We start from the raw sequence: 20,288 nt of genomic DNA on the forward strand, positions 1-20,288 counted from the left end.
CACTAACCTGAAGTTATCAAAATTTCAAAAGGGAATTTTGTTGCTTTCAACAAATGATAATTTCTCATCCATTTATAAATAGTGGTATCTTGCTTTGTAGTACATAATAGTATAATGTATTTGAATTTAAATTTGCCTCGAGAGATGAGTATCACTTTTTTTAATGCTGTTAAGTATCAAAATGTTTGTTTTCTCTGTGGTTTTATCTTAATGTTATTTATAGTTAATCTTCATAGCAGTAATCTAAGTTGCAACCATTAGTAAATGTTGTATAAAAAAATTCATCTACAAATGTTTGGTAAAACATCTCTTGTTTTGCATTAAAGTACCAGAAAGCCAGTCTAGCACTGAAGATATCTCAACTAGAAAAACAGATAAAAACTTTGACAGAAGACAGTATTAATCTGCTAAAACTGAGGTTGACTGAGCTTGGAGTTCAGGAAAATACACCGTTACACCTGTTGGAAAAGGTAATTAATTGTCTTTGGCCTATCATAGCTGAATAGCAGTGTTTATATCTTTCATGGTAAAAATAATCTCCAAGCTTTTGAGCAAAGTAATGTTTTAATGTAGTAATACAAGTATTAATTTTTAAAAACCTATTCAAAGAATCCTGATGAATACAAAATTGATGTTAACTGTTAGAGCTGGTGGTGGTGCTGCCTACAGTTATTGGGTAGTCATTGAACTTAATGTTTATAATTTCTTAAACTAATTAGATGTATGTGTAGACTGAGGTTATTGATACACTATATAATTGCATACATGAAAATGTGGTAAGCACATTACATCATAATTACAGTTTAGAACATTGATGTCAGTCATGAAACTTGGGCAGATTACGTAACTCTAAATTAACTTTAAACTTAGTGAACATCAGATTTTTATCTTTCAGAACTTGACATGATTCAAAGAAATTTAATTGTCATAATAAAAGTAATTTTCTCTTGATATTAGTCCTCAATAACTGTTTAGCTTAAGGTATTGGACTGAGAAACATCTACTCTGGATTGTCATTACTAACACCCGACTTATTAATGGAATGTAGTTACAAATTTGATCACAGTTAAAATTATTTTCCTTTGACTGATTTTATGGTGAACCTAATACATTTACTCCATAATTCATGAGGCAAGCTAAGTACACACTTTAAGATACAGAGTTATTCATACGGAAACCGACTTCATTGAGTCGTAGTCTGTGATATAATTGAACTAGAAGGTGGTCGTTATGGTATTATGTATATATCAGTATAGAATTGTTGGTAAACTAACTGTAGTAATGATACTGAACTAGAGTACTTCACACACACAAGTTTTGAGCTTTTAATTTAAAAAATGGATAAAATGAAACATTCATTTGAACACAGTTTAAACAACTTTATTGAAGCGATCAGTGTTCTGTATTTAGAAATCGCACCATGCAACAATGCTGTTTATATTTTGTTCTCTTCGGGAAACAGATAGTGGTTTTTTTAGTAGAGGCAGCTGACGACATCATTAAGAAGTTTTTGTTGTTTACTCACAAACATTCTGTTTTATTTATTTCATTTTAACATGTACATAAGCACCATTCATTCACAATCACATATTTTGGACAAGTGCATGTGCAATAATAATACACATGTCTCTTGTTGCAGGTGATATGTTGTCGTGGTCAACAAGAATAAAAATGGATAGTTTGTTATAATGATACCCAGTTTCTGTCTGTCCTGAAAATACATATTGTGTTATAAATATGCATGCACTTTATTGGGTGTAGACCCCTAGTGACACAGCAGACTAATACCACTAGAAACTGGATTTTAATACCCGTAGTGGGCAGAGCACAGATACATGAGTGGCATTTTTCGCTGAAATGCGGATTTCCGCGGTTTTCAAACAGCCAACGATCACCCACGAGATTCGTGTAAATTCGAGGAGAAAATATGAGCGATTTGGGGGCCGGGTCGGTGGATTTTGAGGAGAAATCGTATTTTTTCAATGTTTATTGCAGAAAAAAAAAAAATCTGACCGCCATCTTGGAGGCAGTCTCGTTTTGTCTCGTTGCAGGTCTCGTGGTCTGGTATCGTGTGCATACCAGACGATAAAATATTCTCTACTCCAAAGAAACAACAGCGATTGAAATGTTTAAAAGGAAAGATGTTCATTTTGATCCTGTAGACAAGAGAATGTGTAACACCATTAGATCAGCAGCTTCAAAGTATACCTCAAAGCTGAGGGAGAATCAGAAGAAAAGGGCAGAAAGGTTTGAGGCCTATGGTTCTGTGAAATCTGGCCCAGCCACCTTGGCTAAATAAAAAGTCCAGAAAGCCGCAGAGGCACAGAGAGCACTGGAAACCCTTGTCCCGAAAAAGTAGCCAAGATTGATTAAAGGAAATTAAGTGATTTGAAATTTGACTGTAATTTATGCAGCAGAGCAGAAGTTGGTATCAGTGACTGAAAAACATTTTATTATTATCTGCAGCATACAGTGCCAGTGGTTTATTTTAAAGCATATCATTAATTTTATTTTGAAGCAATGTCAAAGCTTTCCTTGATTTGCTGTTTCAGTTTGTATTGTGAAAGAATGAAAAATATACTGATATTGAGGTACCAGTAATTTACTGACAAGATTGTATAGATGAACAAGTTTTACTGTAGGTAGTCATGTAGAGTAATTTTAAGTACTTTGAAATTTTAATGGAATACATGCAGCAGAGCAGTAGTTGTTGATGTCAGTGACTGTACAAAATTTAACTTCTGAGGCATATCACTGATATCAGTAGTTTAATATTGAACCATATCAGTAGTTGAATTTTTAAGCAATGTCATAGCTTTCCTTCATATGCTGTTTTAGTTTGTATTGTCAATTTGTGAAAGAATGGAAAATTCACTGACATTAAGGTACCAGTAGTATAATGACAAGATTGCATAGATGAACAATTTGAACTGTAGGTAGTCATGATTAGTCAAAAGAGTAATTTTATGTGATTTGAAAATTGTATGGAATATATGCAGCAGAGAAGTAGTTATTGGCAATAACTGTCAAACATTTAATTGGCAGCATACCAGTTGTTGATGTTATTGATGACAAAAAAGGATAATAATGAAATGATTTGTATTTGAAATATTTACTGAGTTATTTTGGCTTTATTAACTCATATTACTAATATATTTTGATTTAGAAAAAAATTAAACTGAATAAATAGCAAAGAAACAATCTTAAATTTCATTTATTTACTTTTTATTTTATTTGTTAATTTTAGATATTTTGATATATCTTCTAAAAAATGAATGCAAATTAAAAGAATAAAATCAATCTGCTAAAAACTGTAAATGAAAGTTATAGTTTTTATTAGTTTGATTTAGTCTTTTAATTTCCTTTTGTTATTTTATATGATACATATTGTGTACTTTTCCAACATTGCAATGTCAAAAAACATAAAGAAATTATGTCCCAGATTGCACCAAATCACACCAAATAGCATCCATTTTTTTAAAATTTCCCGGGGGGCATGCCCCCGGACTATCCTGGTCAGGCACGGCTGTGGCGCCTCTGGCGCCAGGCTATATACCTTTTCCTCTTTTTTTCATAAATGTCATTGGCATGCCTGCAGATAACCCATTGCACAGTTTTGTGCTTAGGTTTAAACAAACAAAATCATTAGATGTAAATATAGTTTAGTAAAAGTTTTGTACAAAAATGTATTAAAAGTTTTTTAAAGAGGTCTAACAACGAATAGGTTAGAGAATAACTTTATAAATTCACTTAGTGATCGTATTAAGTGCATTAAAGTTTAGCTGTATCTAAAGTAAAACAACGAATGTATACAATTTCAACTGTATATTTAAGGATATATTTAATAAAGGCTTAACTAGTGTTAGGCCTAAGATAAGTGGATTTACAGATTTCTGTATCTGTGATTACAATTCTTTTGTGTTATTCTAGAAATCCTGTACTCAGAGAAGTATTGTTGGTATAAAGATACTAATCTGACTGCAGATATTTTGCTGGTCTCTGCTGGATTAAAATTAAAAGCTTGCAGTAAAACTGAAAGTGTCATTGTGGAATCAACGTTCATGTGATTGTGATTTATTTAGTTTTGCTCATTTGGAATAAGAGCTGTAAGAAAGAATTGCAAATACTAAATTATAAATCAACACGCAGTTGAAACACCTTCATATTTCTGATATTAAAACAGTAAATTATGCATACTGTGAAAAGGCATTTTGTATGTGACATCTTGAGTTATATTTTTATCAGCATTTTGAAATAATACTCTAAGAATCTAGTGAATGATGAACATGTTCTGTAAGGTAGAGTTTGTGAAAACATCGTTTCTACTTCTTTTCATGTATGTTTCTCATCTAATTTATAAAGCTATAAAATCTTACATTTTTTTATTAGACCGGTGTTGAGGTAGGTGTACACTATAAATAAATATTTGTTTGTATAAAATAACAATAAAAGCATCACAGCTAAAAGTTATAATGTTATACAAAAGGCCTAATTACACAGATGTGTTTCTCATCTTCTAGGTTTTATTTTACTCAGTTCTATATCTGAAACTCTTGGTGTATTTTTAATGAATATGCATGTTATTGAATACCATATTCTTTTTTAAACACCATTTGAAAGTTTAACAAACCATAATAGTACTAATTCAATTGAAACACATGTCTAACTAGGCTAAAGAGAGAGATATAATATTGTGATTTGAAGTAATTTACAATCACAGGAAAAAATTCACAGTTGGTGCTTGTTTTTTAACAGGCTAGAGAGATAGTAACATGGCACAAAGAACTTCAAGGAAGAACCTCTGTACTCCAGTCACAAGTCCTGTCTCTGGAGGCTGAGCAGGGCCAGCTTTTTGGTGTAACACACATTTCACGTGAGAACCAAAACCCTGTGCCAAGTACGACAGGAACAAAGGTATCCCCAAATGTTGGGTGATATGTGAAGTTAGTAGCTTAAAGCTCTAATCAGCTGGTGTACTAGCATGGTGCATGTGCTTCTTTTATTTGTTTGTTATTATAACAGCCGTAGACTTTTTTTTTCTGTCGCATCTTGGTTGATCATATTTTGCAGTCTGTTTTTAGCCTAAGCTGATTGTAAAAGGGCCACTGAATAGTAGAGTAACGATGGAAGTCTACACCAGGTGTAGCAGAATCAACAGCTTCATCCATGGGCATGGGTAGGTTGGAGTGTATGTGTTTCTCAGGAAAGAAGTCATGATTTAACTAACATAGCTTTTAGGATATGTCACTGTCTTCCTAAGTTGTTGTAATTTCTGTCTATAATCTTGTACATTATGTAGGACTTATAAAACTTTAGCCATACTCTGTGTGTACATTTGTCCTGTTATATGATTCCTGGTCAGCTGACCTGTTAATTTGTTGTTTTCAGAAGATGTCCCAAGGATCTTTAATTTTATGATTTAATTTTTAAAGTAATATATGTTTATATATAAATGACTTTGTAAAGAGTGCATGTTATAAATTTACCATTTTCTTAAAAGTTTTATTTTTACAGTGTTACATGTTTGATTATCTGATGTTCTATATTAAATGTTGTACAATAGTCTAAGCACATAAATTTAGTTGATATCATGATATTCATAGTTAGTTAATTTTGTTGCAACATGTTTCTACAGAAACAATTGTAATAAAGACACTTATTAGATAAGTTATTTGTTTAAGCTTAGTTGGACACTTTGTGTTACAACTGTTTACAGCATTCATGTGTCTTAGCTAAAATGTTAACATTGTTGTTATCTGAATTAGCAAAATCTAAGTTTATTTAGTTATTGTTTTCTCAACAAAACCAGTGTTAATGTTAAAAAGATGTGTGTATACATGTGTGTAGTTTTCTCTCTGTATAAGGAACATCATTATTCTGCTTAACAAAGATATTATTCACCTCTGATATTACTGCCTTCCATTTTGTAGTGTATCCACAAGAATAGAAAAGATCGGACACAAGTATTGCAGAAAATCTCTGAATTAGTGTCACACAGACATTCACTTCAGATGAAGCTCAGAGGTCTCCAAGCTGAGCTTTTTCCTTTGGAGAAGTTATTACCAACTGAAATAGATGTCAAAACCTTACCTGAAGATTCGATTTACAAAGACAGCAACATGGAAGAAGGTAGAAGAGATATAAATCTCGGAAGTGACAAAATGGACAGTGGCAGATTTGGTAAAGTAGCCAGAGATGACAGAGTAGAAGTCAACCAAGAAAACAGTATAGTATATGACAACTCTAACAGTGGTAATGTGGGAAGAAGTTCCAATGATGTTAAAGGAACTGTCAGTCTACAAGATGATCAGAGGATCACCAACAACACAAGTAATGGAGTCAGAGGCCTGGAAAATAATTTAGTGAATAAGAAACTTAGAAGCATAGTAATTGTCAACAATAACTTAGAAACTGATGCATTAAATAGGAAACTAATAACAAATGTAATTGATAAAAGTGATGAACATACTGAGCAAAAGGACAGAAGTCTGGTGCAGAGTAATAAACCAGACATAAATTCAAGGATTAGTAAAATAGATATAAAGTCTGAGCCTGTCAAAAATGGAGAATTTAAAGATTATAGGTCACCACCGAGACTTGAAAGGTTTGAACTTTCTAACGTTCCAATTTCTAATAATTTATTTATGTCATCAGCTGCCAGTCCACCAGTCCCAATTTTATCTCCGGTTTGTTCGGAAAACGTTTTCAACAGTCCTTCAGAAGATATTTTTCTACAGCTTGATAAGACGAGCTCTCAGAGAAAGACATATCAGCCTCATCAGAAATTCGTGCCAGGTGATTCGTTGTCTATAGAAAAAGAATGGAACCCCCAGAAAACGGTTTTACAGCAGGGATTTATTTCTGCTGTTGATGGAAAAAAACAACATGAAGACTTAATTAGCAGTAAAAATAGCAGTTTCTGTGATAACACTAAACTAGTGGATGATACAAGATCAGTGGATAGAACAGAAGAAATTTCAAATGCAGTCTATTCACCAATTAGTCTACATCAAGAAGATGCTTCTGTCGGCACTGATATGAAAATTTATCATTTTTCTAGGGCTGTCTCGTCCCCTGAGTCATTCTCAGACTCTGCATGTAAAAAGAAAAAATACACTAGAGGGTGCTGTGGTGCTGTAAGTATCCATAAACACGGCAGCTTTGCTTCACATGTGAAAAAAGAGGTTTACAGTGATGCAGTAAATTCACAGATTTTGTGTCAGAAAGATGTTCCCTTAACTACTGTGAAACAGGAGACTTTGAAGAATGAAACTAACTACAGCAAAGTTTCCATAAAGGTTTTGAAGAAAGGAAAATCTTCAAGATGTCATAAGCATGCAGGAACTGGTCAGTATTCTTATGGCAATGAATTGATTTCAGATGTAACACCTAGAAAAAAGCTAAGAAGCCCCAAATTTTGCAAAGGAAATGAAAATATTTCAGAAAAGTGGAAGAGAAAGCAGAATTACACTGGCTGTAGTTTTGAAAATGGTCGAAACAAACAAATATTTTCTCCCAGATCAGTATCAGACTCTGGTTTTGACAGTCGAGGCTCTGTTGTACAGTTGTCTGAATGCGTTAAAGTATCCAATGAGAATGGCCATAGTTCCCAAGTTTCTGAAGAAGGTGAAATACAATATATTGGAAGAGTTGCTGAACTAGAAAGTTTATCAAGGTTTGATGGTGAGTTTTGTTTGTACTGTTTCCCGTAGTGAGAAACGTGGTGTTAAGGTAAAGCAGATAAAACTTTATCTTGTTTCTTGTCGAACTTAAGGTCACTGTATGATGATAACTTGAACCTTTACTTCACTGTTATGTTTCAGAAATACATATATGCATCTATATAATCTATAATAAACACTGTAACCGTATAATAAAATCCAGTGATAATGACTGTATGTAATTGTTATAAAGTTTCACTATATGTGGTTTTTGGAAACCTGTTTGAACACTTAGCTGAACCTCAGGGGTCAACACTTAGCTGAACCTCAGGGGTCGCTTCTTTTCAATCGGGTATCATGAACGTTACTGTATAATGCAGTAACATAGATCGATTTTCATTTTTTATTCTTGTGTTGTCAAAACCTAGATAGCAAAATATGATCAGTTGATTTTATATCCAAGTATAACAGTTGGTAACTACTTTGACACCAAGCCTATGATAGTCTGTTTACTAACATAGAAAGGTAGAATTTAATGAAGGAAGCATTAAGAATAGAATGAGATACCACTGAGTTACCATTACATAATGCAAATGTGGTGGAAAAACATGAAACATAAGAGTCATTGTTTATTAAGATTCACTCACAGTCCTAGAAAGTGGTCATCCTCATGGCTCCTAGAAAGTGGTCATCCTCTTGGCTTTGGTATCAGTTCAAACAAAGTAAAGTTCATTGTTCAAAGAATTATTTATATCATTTGCATAAATGTAGTAATGTTTATGAGAATACTTTATTTCAAAGATGTTTTATAATAACAAAATGTGTTTAATTTGCACCTTGGAAACCTTTGAATGTATTGCTTTTTTCAAAGATGTCACAGCATCGAGATAATTTTATTGAGATCCTTATAACTTAAAGGCCTCAGAGCTGTTATACAACTATGGTTTACCACATGCATGTTCATTTAAAGTAAGTGAAGTCATTATGTATAACTGCTTGTGGAATACTAAAAACTTGATTTCCATGCAAGCAGAAAAATGTAACTAATGAAACTGTATAGTGGTCAATCAAACAGAACGTTGAATTTAGAATAAATAATAATAAAATTCGCCAACAGGTGTTTACACAAAGCTTTTAATATTATCATCAGATGCATCACTGGCACATAGGGCTCATGGCCCCATTCTATATGACAGTGCTCTGAATCCCCAGATGGAGTCTCGAAAACATCAGGATAGAAAACTATGATTAAACATAGTGGTGCCTCTGATTACTATTACAGTATTGGAACATACAAAAAATAGGCCTAATATTACAGAGTTGGAAAGAGTTGATGTTTTGTCAAGTAACAGCTTGTTTTCTCTTGTATTGTGGATGGATATTGTTTAAACCTGCTGATTCCATATTCTCTTATTACTGAAACTACTTACAAAAATTACAGGTGGAAACTTTTTAAGTTATGTATATGCAGAAAAGTGAAATAATTCGTGTATTCTCTCCCAACTATCCACATTTATACTCGAACACACAAGTTCTTTGCTTATTGTCCTTCTGTTCAGTACGACTGGACATAATTCACAATATACAAGTACACATGTGAGCACAGGTTAGTGTATGAATGATACTTCATACATTACACTCTGTCATTTTGTTACTGTTATCAGTGATACAGATTATACTAGTTAGTGTATCAAGTACTTCATACATTACACTGTCATTTTGTTATTGTTATCAGTAATACAGATTATACTAGTTAGTATATCAAGTACTTCATACATTACACACTGTCATTTTGTTATTGTTATCAGTGATACAGATTATACTAGTTAGTATATCAAGTACTTCATACATTACACACTGTCATTTTGTTATTGTTATCAGTGATACAGATTATACTAGTTAGTATATCAAGTACTTCATACATTACACACTGTCATTTTGTTATTGTTATCAGTGATACAGATTATACTAGTTAGTATATCAAGTACTTCATACATTACACACTGTCATTTTGTTATTGTTATCAGTGATACAGATTATACTAGTTAGTATATCAAGTACTTCATACATTACACACTGTCATTTTGTTATTGTTATCAGTGATACAGATTATACTAGTTAGTATATCAAGTACTTCATACATTACACACTGTCATTTTGTTATTGTTATCAGTGATACAGATTATACTAGTTAGTATATCAAGTACTTCATACATTACACACTGTCATTTTGTTATTGTTATCAGTATTACAGATTATACTAGTTAGTGTATCAAGTACTTCATACATTACACACTGTCATTTTGTTGTTATCAGTGATACAGATTATACTAGTTAGTATATCAAGTACTTCATACATTACACACTGTCATTTTGTTATTGTTATCAGTAATACAGATTATACTAGTTAGTATATCAAGTACTTCATACATTACACTGTCATTTTGTTATTGTTATCAGTATTACAGATTATACTAGTTAGTATATCAAGTACTTCATACATTACACTCTGTCATTTTGTTATTGTTATCAGTATTACAGATTATACTAGTTAGTATATCAAGTACTTCATACATTACACACTGTCATTTTGTTATTGTTATCAGTATTACAGATTATACTAGTTAGTATATCAAGTACTTCATACATTACACACTGTCATTTTGTTATTGTTATCAGTGATACAGATTATACTAGTTAGTATATCAAGTACTTCATACATTACACTGTCATTTTGTTATTGTTATCAGTAATACAGATTATACTAGTTAGTATATCAAGTACTTCATACATTACACTGTCATTTTGTTATTGTTATCAGTAATACAGATTATACTAGTTAGTATATCAAGTACTTCATACATTACACACTGTCATTTTGTTATTGTTATCAGTGATACAGATTATACTAGTTAGTATATCAAGTACTTCATACATTACACAGTCATTTTGTTATTGTTATCAGTAATACAGATTATACTAGTTAGTATATCAAGTACTTCATACATTACACTGTCATTTTGTTATTGTTATCAGTATTACAGATTATACTAGTTAGTGTATCAAGTACTTCATACATTACACACTGTCATTTTGTTGTTATCAGTGATACAGATTATACTAGTTAGTATATCAAGTACTTCATACATTACACACTGTCATTTTGTTATTGTTATCAGTAATACAGATTATACTAGTTAGTATATCAAGTACTTCATACATTACACTGTCATTTTGTTATTGTTATCAGTGATACAGATTATACTAGTTAGTATATCAAGTACTTCATACATTACACACTGTCATTTTGTTATTGTTATCAGTGATACAGATTATACTAGTTAGTATATCAAGTACTTCATACATTACACACTGTCATTTTGTTATTGTTATCAGTGATACAGATTATACTAGTTAGTATATCAAGTACTTCATACATTACACACTGTCATTTTGTTATTGTTATCAGTGATACAGATTATACTAGTTAGTATATCAAGTACTTCATACATTACACACTGTCATTTTGTTATTGTTATCAGTGATACAGATTATACTAGTTAGTATATCAAGTACTTCATACATTACACACTGTCATTTTGTTATTGTTATCAGTGATACAGATTATACTAGTTAGTATATCAAGTACTTCATACATTACACACTGTCATTTTGTTATTGTTATCAGTGATACAGATTATACTAGTTAGTATATCAAGTACTTCATACATTACACACTGTCATTTTGTTATTGTTATCAGTGATACAGATTATACTAGTTAGTATATCAAGTACTTCATACATTACACACTGTCATTTTGTTATTGTTATCAGTGATACAGATTATACTAGTTAGTATATCAAGTACTTCATACATTACACACTGTCATTTTGTTATTGTTATCAGTATTACAGATTATACTAGTTAGTGTATCAAGTACTTCATACATTACACACTGTCATTTTGTTGTTATCAGTGATACAGATTATACTAGTTAGTATATCAAGTACTTCATACATTACACACTGTCATTTTGTTATTGTTATCAGTAATACAGATTATACTAGTTAGTATATCAAGTACTTCATACATTACACTGTCATTTTGTTATTGTTATCAGTATTACAGATTATACTAGTTAGTATATCAAGTACTTCATACATTACACTCTGTCATTTTGTTATTGTTATCAGTATTACAGATTATACTAGTTAGTATATCAAGTACTTCATACATTACACACTGTCATTTTGTTATTGTTATCAGTATTACAGATTATACTAGTTAGTATATCAAGTACTTCATACATTACACACTGTCATTTTGTTATTGTTATCAGTGATACAGATTATACTAGTTAGTATATCAAGTACTTCATACATTACACTGTCATTTTGTTATTGTTATCAGTAATACAGATTATACTAGTTAGTATATCAAGTACTTCATACATTACACTGTCATTTTGTTATTGTTATCAGTAATACAGATTATACTAGTTAGTATATCAAGTACTTCATACATTACACACTGTCATTTTGTTATTGTTATCAGTGATACAGATTATACTAGTTAGTATATCAAGTACTTCATACATTACACAGTCATTTTGTTATTGTTATCAGTAATACAGATTATACTAGTTAGTATATCAAGTACTTCATACATTACACTGTCATTTTGTTATTGTTATCAGTGATACAGATTATACTAGTTAGTATATCAAGTACTTCATACATTACACTGTCATTTTGTTATTGTTATCAGTAATACAGATTATACTAGTTAGTATATCAAGTACTTCATACATTACACACTGTCATTTTGTTATTGTTATCAGTAATACAGATTATACTAGTTAGTATATCAAGTACTTCATACATTACACTGTCATTTTGTTATTGTTATCAGTAATACAGATTATACTAGTTAGTATATCAAGTACTTCATACATTACACTGTCATTTTGTTATTGTTATCAGAGATACAGATTATACTAGTTAGTATATCAAGTACTTCATACATTACACTGTCATTTTGTTATTGTTATCAGTAATACAGATTATACTAGTTAGTATATCAAGTACTTCATACATTACACTGTCATTTTGTTATTGTTATCAGTAATACAGATTATACTAGTTAATATATCAAGTACTTCATACATTACACTGTCATTTTGTTATTGTTATCAGTAATACAGATTATACTAGTTAGTATATCAAGTACTTCATACATTACACACTGTCATTTTGTTATTGTTATCAGTAATACAGATTATACTAGTTAGTATATCAAGTACTTCATACATTACACACTGTCATTTTGTTATTGTTATCAGTAATACAGATTATACTAGTTAGTATATCAAGTACTTCATACATTACACTGTCATTTTGTTATTGTTATCAGTAATACAGATTATACTAGTTAGTATATCAAGTACTTCATACATTACACTGTCATTTTGTTATTGTTATCAGAGATACAGATTATACTAGTTAGTATATCAATTACTTCATACATTACACTGTCATTTTGTTATTGTTATCAGTGATACAGATTATACTAGTTAGTGTATCAAGTACTTCATACATTACACTGTCATTTTGTTATTGTTATCACTGATACAGATTATACTAGTTAGTATATCAAGTACTTCATACATTATACTGTCATTTTGTTATTGTTATCAGTGATACAGATTATACTAGTTAGTATATCAGGTACTTCATACATTATACTGTCATTTTGTTATTGTTATCAGTGATACAGATTATACTAGTTAGTATATCAAGTACTTCATACATTACACTGTCATTTTGTTATTGTTATTAGTAATACAGATTATACTAGTTAGTATATCAAGTACTTCATACATTACACACTGTCATTTTGTTGTTGTTATCAGTAATACTGATTATACTAGTTAGTATATAAAGTGCTTCATACATTACACTCTGTCATTTTGTTATTGTTATCAGTAATACAGATTATACTAGTTAGTATATAAAGTGCTTCATACATTACACTCTGTCATTTTGTTATTGTTATCAGTAATACAGATTATACTAGTTAGTATATAAAGTGCTTCATACATTACACTCTGTCATTTTGTTATTGTTATCAGTAATACAGATTATACTAGTTAGTATATAAAGTGCTTCATACATTACACTCTGTCATTTTGTTATTGTTATCAGTAATACAGATTATACTAGTTAGTATATCAAGTACTTCATACATTACACACTGTCATTTTGTTATTGTTATCAGTAATACAGATTATACTAGTTAGTATATCAAGTACTTCATACATTACACTGTCATTTTGTTATTGTTATCAGTAATACAGATTATACTTGTTAGTATATCAAGTACTTCATACATTACACTGTCATTTTGTTATTGTTATCAGTAATACAGATTATACTAGTTAGTGTATCAAGTACTTCATACATTACACACTGTCATTTTGTTGTTATCAGTGATACAGATTATACTAGTTAGTATATCAAGTACTTCATACATTACACTGTCATTTTGTTATTGTTATCAGTGATACAGATTATACTAGTTAGTGTATCAAGTACTTCATACATTACACACTGTCATTTTGTTGTTATCAGTGATACAGATTATACTAGTTAGTATATCAAGTACTTCATACATTACACTGTCATTTTGTTATTGTTATCAGTGATACAGATTATACTAGTTAGTATATCAAGTACTTCATACATTACACTGTCATTTTGTTATTGTTATCAGTGATACAGATTATACTAGTTAGTATATCAAGTACTTCATACATTACACACTGTCATTTTGTTGTTATCAGTGATACAGATTATACTAGTTAGTATATCAAGTACTTCATACATTACACTGTCATTTTGTTATTGTTATCAGTGATACAGATTATACTAGTTAGTATATCAAGTACTTCATACATTACACACTGTCATTTTGTTGTTATCAGTGATACAGATTATACTAGTTAGTATATCAAGTACTTCATACATTACACTGTCATTTTGTTATTGTTATCAGTGATACAGATTATACTAGTTAGTATATCAAGTACTTCATACATTACACTGTCATTTTGTTATTGTTATCAGTAATACAGATTATACTAGTTAGTATATCAAGTACTTCATACATTACACTGTCATTTTGTTATTGTTATCAGTAATACAGATTATACTAGTTAGTATATCAAGTACTTCATACATTACACTGTCATTTTGTTATTGTTATCAGTGATACAGATTATACTAGTTAGTATATCAAGTACTTCATACATTACACTGTCATTTTGTTATTGTTATCAGTGATACAGATTATACTAGTTAGTATATCAAGTACTTCATACATTACACACTGTCATTTTGTTATTGTTATCAGTGATACAGATTATACTAGTTAGTATATCAAGTACTTCATACATTACACTGTCATTTTGTTATTGTTATCAGTAATACAGATTATACTAGTTAGTATATCAAGTACTTCATACATTACACTGTCATTTTGTTATTGTTATCAGTAATACAGATTATACTAGTTAGTATATCAAGTACTTCATACATTACACTGTCATTTTGTTATTGTTATCAGTAATACAGATTATACTAGTTAGTTTATCAAGTACTTCATACATTACACTGTCATTTTGTTATTGTTATCAGTAATACAGATTATACTAGTTAGTATATCAAGTACTTCATACATTACACTGTCATTTTGTTATTGTTATCAGTGATACAGATTATACTAGTTAGTATGTCAAGTACTTCATACATTACACTGTCATTTTGTTATTGTTATCAGATACAGATTATACTAGTTAGTATATCAATTACTTCATACATTACACTGTCATTTTGTTATTGTTATCAGTGATACAGATTATACTAGTTAGTATATCAAGTACTTCATACATTACACTCTGTCATTTTGTTATTGTTATCAGTGATACAGATTATACTAGTTAGTATATCAAGTACTTCATACATTACACACTGTCATTTTGTTATTGTTATCAGTAATACAGATTATACTAGTTAGTATATCAAGTACTTCATACATTACACACTGTCATTTTGTTATTGTTATCAGTGATACAGATTATACTAGTTAGTATATCAAGTACTTCATACATTACACTGTCATTTTGTTATTCTTATCAGTGATACAGATTATACTAGTTAGTATATCAAGTACTTCATACATTACACTGTCATTTTGTTATTGTTATCAGAGATACAGATTATACTAGTTAGTATATCAAGTACTTCATACATTACACTGTCATTTTGTTATTGTTATCAGTGATACAGATTATACTAGTTAGTATATCAAGTACTTCATACATTACACTCTGTCATTTTGTTATTGTTGTCAGTGATACAGATTATACTAGTTAGTATATCAAGTACTTCATACATTACACTGTCATTTTGTTATTGTTGTCAGTGATACAGATTATACTAGTTAGTATATCAAGTACTTCATACATTACACTGTCATTTTGTTATTGTTATCAGTGATACAGATTATACTAGTTAGTATATCAAGTACTTCATACATTACACTGTCATTTTGTTATTGTTATCAGTGATACAGATTATACTAGTTAGTATATCAAGTACTTCATACATTACACACTGTCATTTTGTTATTGTTATCAGTAATACAGATTATACTAGTTAGTATATCAAGTACTTCATACATTACACACTGTCATTTTGTTATTGTTATCAGTGATACAGATTATACTGGTTAGTATATCAAGTACTTCATACATTACACTGTCATTTTGTTATTGTTATCAGTGATACAGATTATACTAGTTAGTATATCAAGTACTTCATACATTACACTGTCATTTTGTTATTGTTATCAGTGATACAGATTATACTAGTTAGTATATCAAGTACTTCATACATTACACTGTCATTTTGTTATTGTTATCAGTGATACAGATTATACTAGTTAGTATATCAAGTACTTCATACATTACACTGTCATTTTGTTATTGTTATCAGTGATACAGATTATACTAGTTAGTATATCAAGTACTTCATACATTACACTGTCATTTTGTTATTGTTATCAGTGATACAGATTATACTAGTTAGTATATCAAGTACTTCATACATTACACACTGTCATTTTGTTATTGTTATCAGTGATACAGATTATACTAGTTAGTATATCAAGTACTTCATACATTACACACTGTCATTTTGTTATTGTTATCAGTAATACAGATTATACTAGTTAGTATATCAAGTACTTCATACATTACACACTGTCATTTTGTTATTGTTATCAGTAATACAGATTATACTAGTTAGTATATCAAGTACTTCATACATTACACTGTCATTTTGTTATTGTTATCAGTAATACAGATTATACTAGTTAGTATATCAAGTACTTCATACATTACACACTGTCATTTTGTTATTGTTATCAGTAATACAGATTATACTAGTTAGTATATCAAGTACTTCATACATTACACACTGTCATTTTGTTATTGTTATCAGTAATACAGATTATACTAGTTAGTATATCAAGTACTTCATACATTACACTCTGTCATTTTGTTATTGTTATCAGTGATACAGATTATACTAGTTAGTATATCAAGTACTTCATACATTACACTGTCATTTTGTTATTGTTATCAGTAATACAGATTATACTAGTTAGTTTATCAAGTACTTCATACATTACACTGTCATTTTGTTATTGTTATCAGTAATACAGATTATACTAGTTAGTATATCAAGTACTTCATACATTACACTGTCATTTTGTTATTGTTATCAGTAATACAGATTATACTAGTTAGTATATCAAGTACTTCATACATTACACTGTCATTTTGTTATTGTTATCAGTGATACAGATTATACTAGTTAGTATATCAAGTACTTCATACATTACACTGTCATTTTGTTATTGTTATCAGTGATACAGATTATACTAGTTAGTATATCAAGTACTTCATACATTACACTGTCATTTTGTTATTGTTATCAGTAATACAGATTATACTAGTTAGTATATCAAGTACTTCATACATTACACTGTCATTTTGTTATTGTTATCAGTAATACAGATTATACTAGTTAGTATATCAAGTACTTCATACATTACACACTGTCATTTTGTTATTGTTATCAGTAATACAGATTATACTAGTTAGTATATCAAGTACTTCATACATTACACTGTCATTTTGTTATTGTTATCAGTAATACAGATTATACTAGTTAGTATATCAAGTACTTCATACATTACACACTGTCATTTTGTTATTGTTATCAGTAATACAGATTATACTAGTTAGTATATCAAGTACTTCATACATTACACACTGTCATTTTGTTATTGTTATCAGTAATACAGATTATACTAGTTAGTATATCAAGTACTTCATACATTACACTGTCATTTTGTTATTGTTATCAGTAATACAGATTATACTAGTTAGTATATCAAGTACTTCATACATTACACTGTCATTTTGTTATTGTTATCAGTAATACAGATTATACTAGTTAGTATATCAAGTACTTCATACATTACACACTGTCATTTTGTTATTGTTATCAGTAATACAGATTATACTAGTTAGTATATCAAGTACTTCATACATTACACTGTCATTTTGTTATTGTTATCAGTAATACAGATTATACTAGTTAGTATATCAAGTACTTCATACATTACACACTGTCATTTTGTTATTGTTATCAGTAATACAGATTATACTAGTTAGTATATCAAGTACTTCATACATTACACACTGTCATTTTGTTATTGTTATCAGTAATACAGATTATACTAGTTAGTATATCAAGTACTTCATACATTACACACTGTCATTTTGTTATTGTTATCAGTAATACAGATTACACTAGTTAGTATATCAAGTACTTCATACATTACACTCTGTCATTTTGTTATTGTTATCAGTGATACAGATTATACTAGTTAGTATATCAAGTACTTCATACATTACACTGTCATTTTGTTATTGTTATCAGTAATACAGATTATACTAGTTAGTTTATCAAGTACTTCATACATTACACTGTCATTTTGTTATTGTTATCAGTAATACAGATTATACTAGTTAGTATATCAAGTACTTCATACATTACACTGTCATTTTGTTATTGTTATCAGTAATACAGATTATACTAGTTAGTATATCAAGTACTTCATACATTACACACTGTCATTTTGTTATTGTTATCAGTGATACAGATTATACTAGTTAGTATATGAAGTACTTCATACATTACACTGTCATTTTGTTATTGTTATCAGTGATACAGATTATACTAGTTAGTATATCAAGTACTTCATACATTACACTGTCATTTTGTTATTGTTATCAGAGATACAGATTATACTAGTTAGTATATCAAGTACTTCATACATTACACTGTCATTTTGTTATTGTTATCAGTGATACAGATTATACTAGTTAGTATATCAAGTACTTCATACATTACACACTGTCATTTTGTTATTCTTATCAGTGATACAGATTATACTAGTTAGTATATCAAGTACTTCATACATTACACACTGTCATTTTGTTATTGTTATCAGTAATACAGATTATATTAGTTAGTGTATCAAGTACTTCATACATTACACACTGTCATTTTGTTATTGTTATCACTGATACAGATTATACTAGTTAGTATATCAAGTACTTCATACATTACACACTGTCATTTTGTTATTGTTATCAGTAATACAGATTATACTAGTTAGTGTATCAAGTACTTCATACATTACACACTGTCATTTTGTTGTTATCAGTGATACAGATTATACTAGTTAGTATATCAAGTACTTCATACATTACACTGTCATTTTGTTATTGTTATCAGTGATACAGATTATACTAGTTAGTATATCAAGTACTTCATACATTACACTGTCATTTTGTTATTGTTATCAGAGATACAGATTATAGTAGTTAGTATATCAATTACTTCATACATTACACTGTCATTTTGTTATTGTTATCAGTGATACAGATTATACTAGTTAGTATATGAAGTACTTCATACATTACACTCTGTCATTTTGTTATTGTTATCAGTGATACAGATTATACTAGTTAGTATATCAAGTACTTCATACATTACACACTGTCATTTTGTTATTGTTATCAGTAATACAGATTATACTAGTTAGTGTATCAAGTACTTCATACATTACACACTGTCATTTTGTTATTGTTATCAGTAATACAGATTATACTAGTTAGTATATCAAGTACTTCATACATTACACTGTCATTTTGTTATAGTTATCAGAGATAAAGAATATACTAGTTAGTATATCAAGTACTTCATACATTACACACTGTCATTTTGTTATTGTTATCAGTGTTACAGATTATACTAGTTAGTATATCAAGTACTTCATACATTACACTGTCATTTTGTTATTATCAGTAATACAGATTATACTAGTTAGTATATCAAGTACTTCATACATTACACTGTCATTTTGTTATTGTTATCAGTGATACAGATTATACTAGTTAGTATATCAAGTACTTCATACATTACACTGTC

At 29.5% G+C, this 20,288-nt stretch overlaps 1 protein-coding gene across 2 annotated transcripts in view; it reads left to right on the forward strand.

Moving 5' to 3' along the window:
• The first annotated feature begins 257 nt into the window (after positions 1–257).
• Positions 258–20,288, forward strand: part of LOC143248441 (uncharacterized) — a 29,593-nt gene continuing 9,562 nt past the window's right edge. Inside the window, exons 1-3 of one of the 2 annotated variants that reach the window (XM_076496798.1) lie at positions 258–470; positions 4,756–4,914; positions 5,931–7,683. In XM_076496798.1, coding sequence (XP_076352913.1) covers positions 6,012–7,683 — 1,672 coding nt within the window. In that variant the 5' untranslated portion in view covers positions 258–470; positions 4,756–4,914; positions 5,931–6,011. Of the gene's footprint in view, positions 471–4,755; positions 5,177–5,930; positions 7,684–20,288 lie in introns of both variants that reach the window. The other variant, XM_076496797.1, reaches the window with a different exon arrangement.

Source organism: Tachypleus tridentatus, chromosome 4 (assembly GCF_004210375.1).
Source record: "Tachypleus tridentatus isolate NWPU-2018 chromosome 4, ASM421037v1, whole genome shotgun sequence".
Classification (NCBI taxonomy): Eukaryota; Metazoa; Arthropoda; class Merostomata; order Xiphosura; family Limulidae; genus Tachypleus; species Tachypleus tridentatus.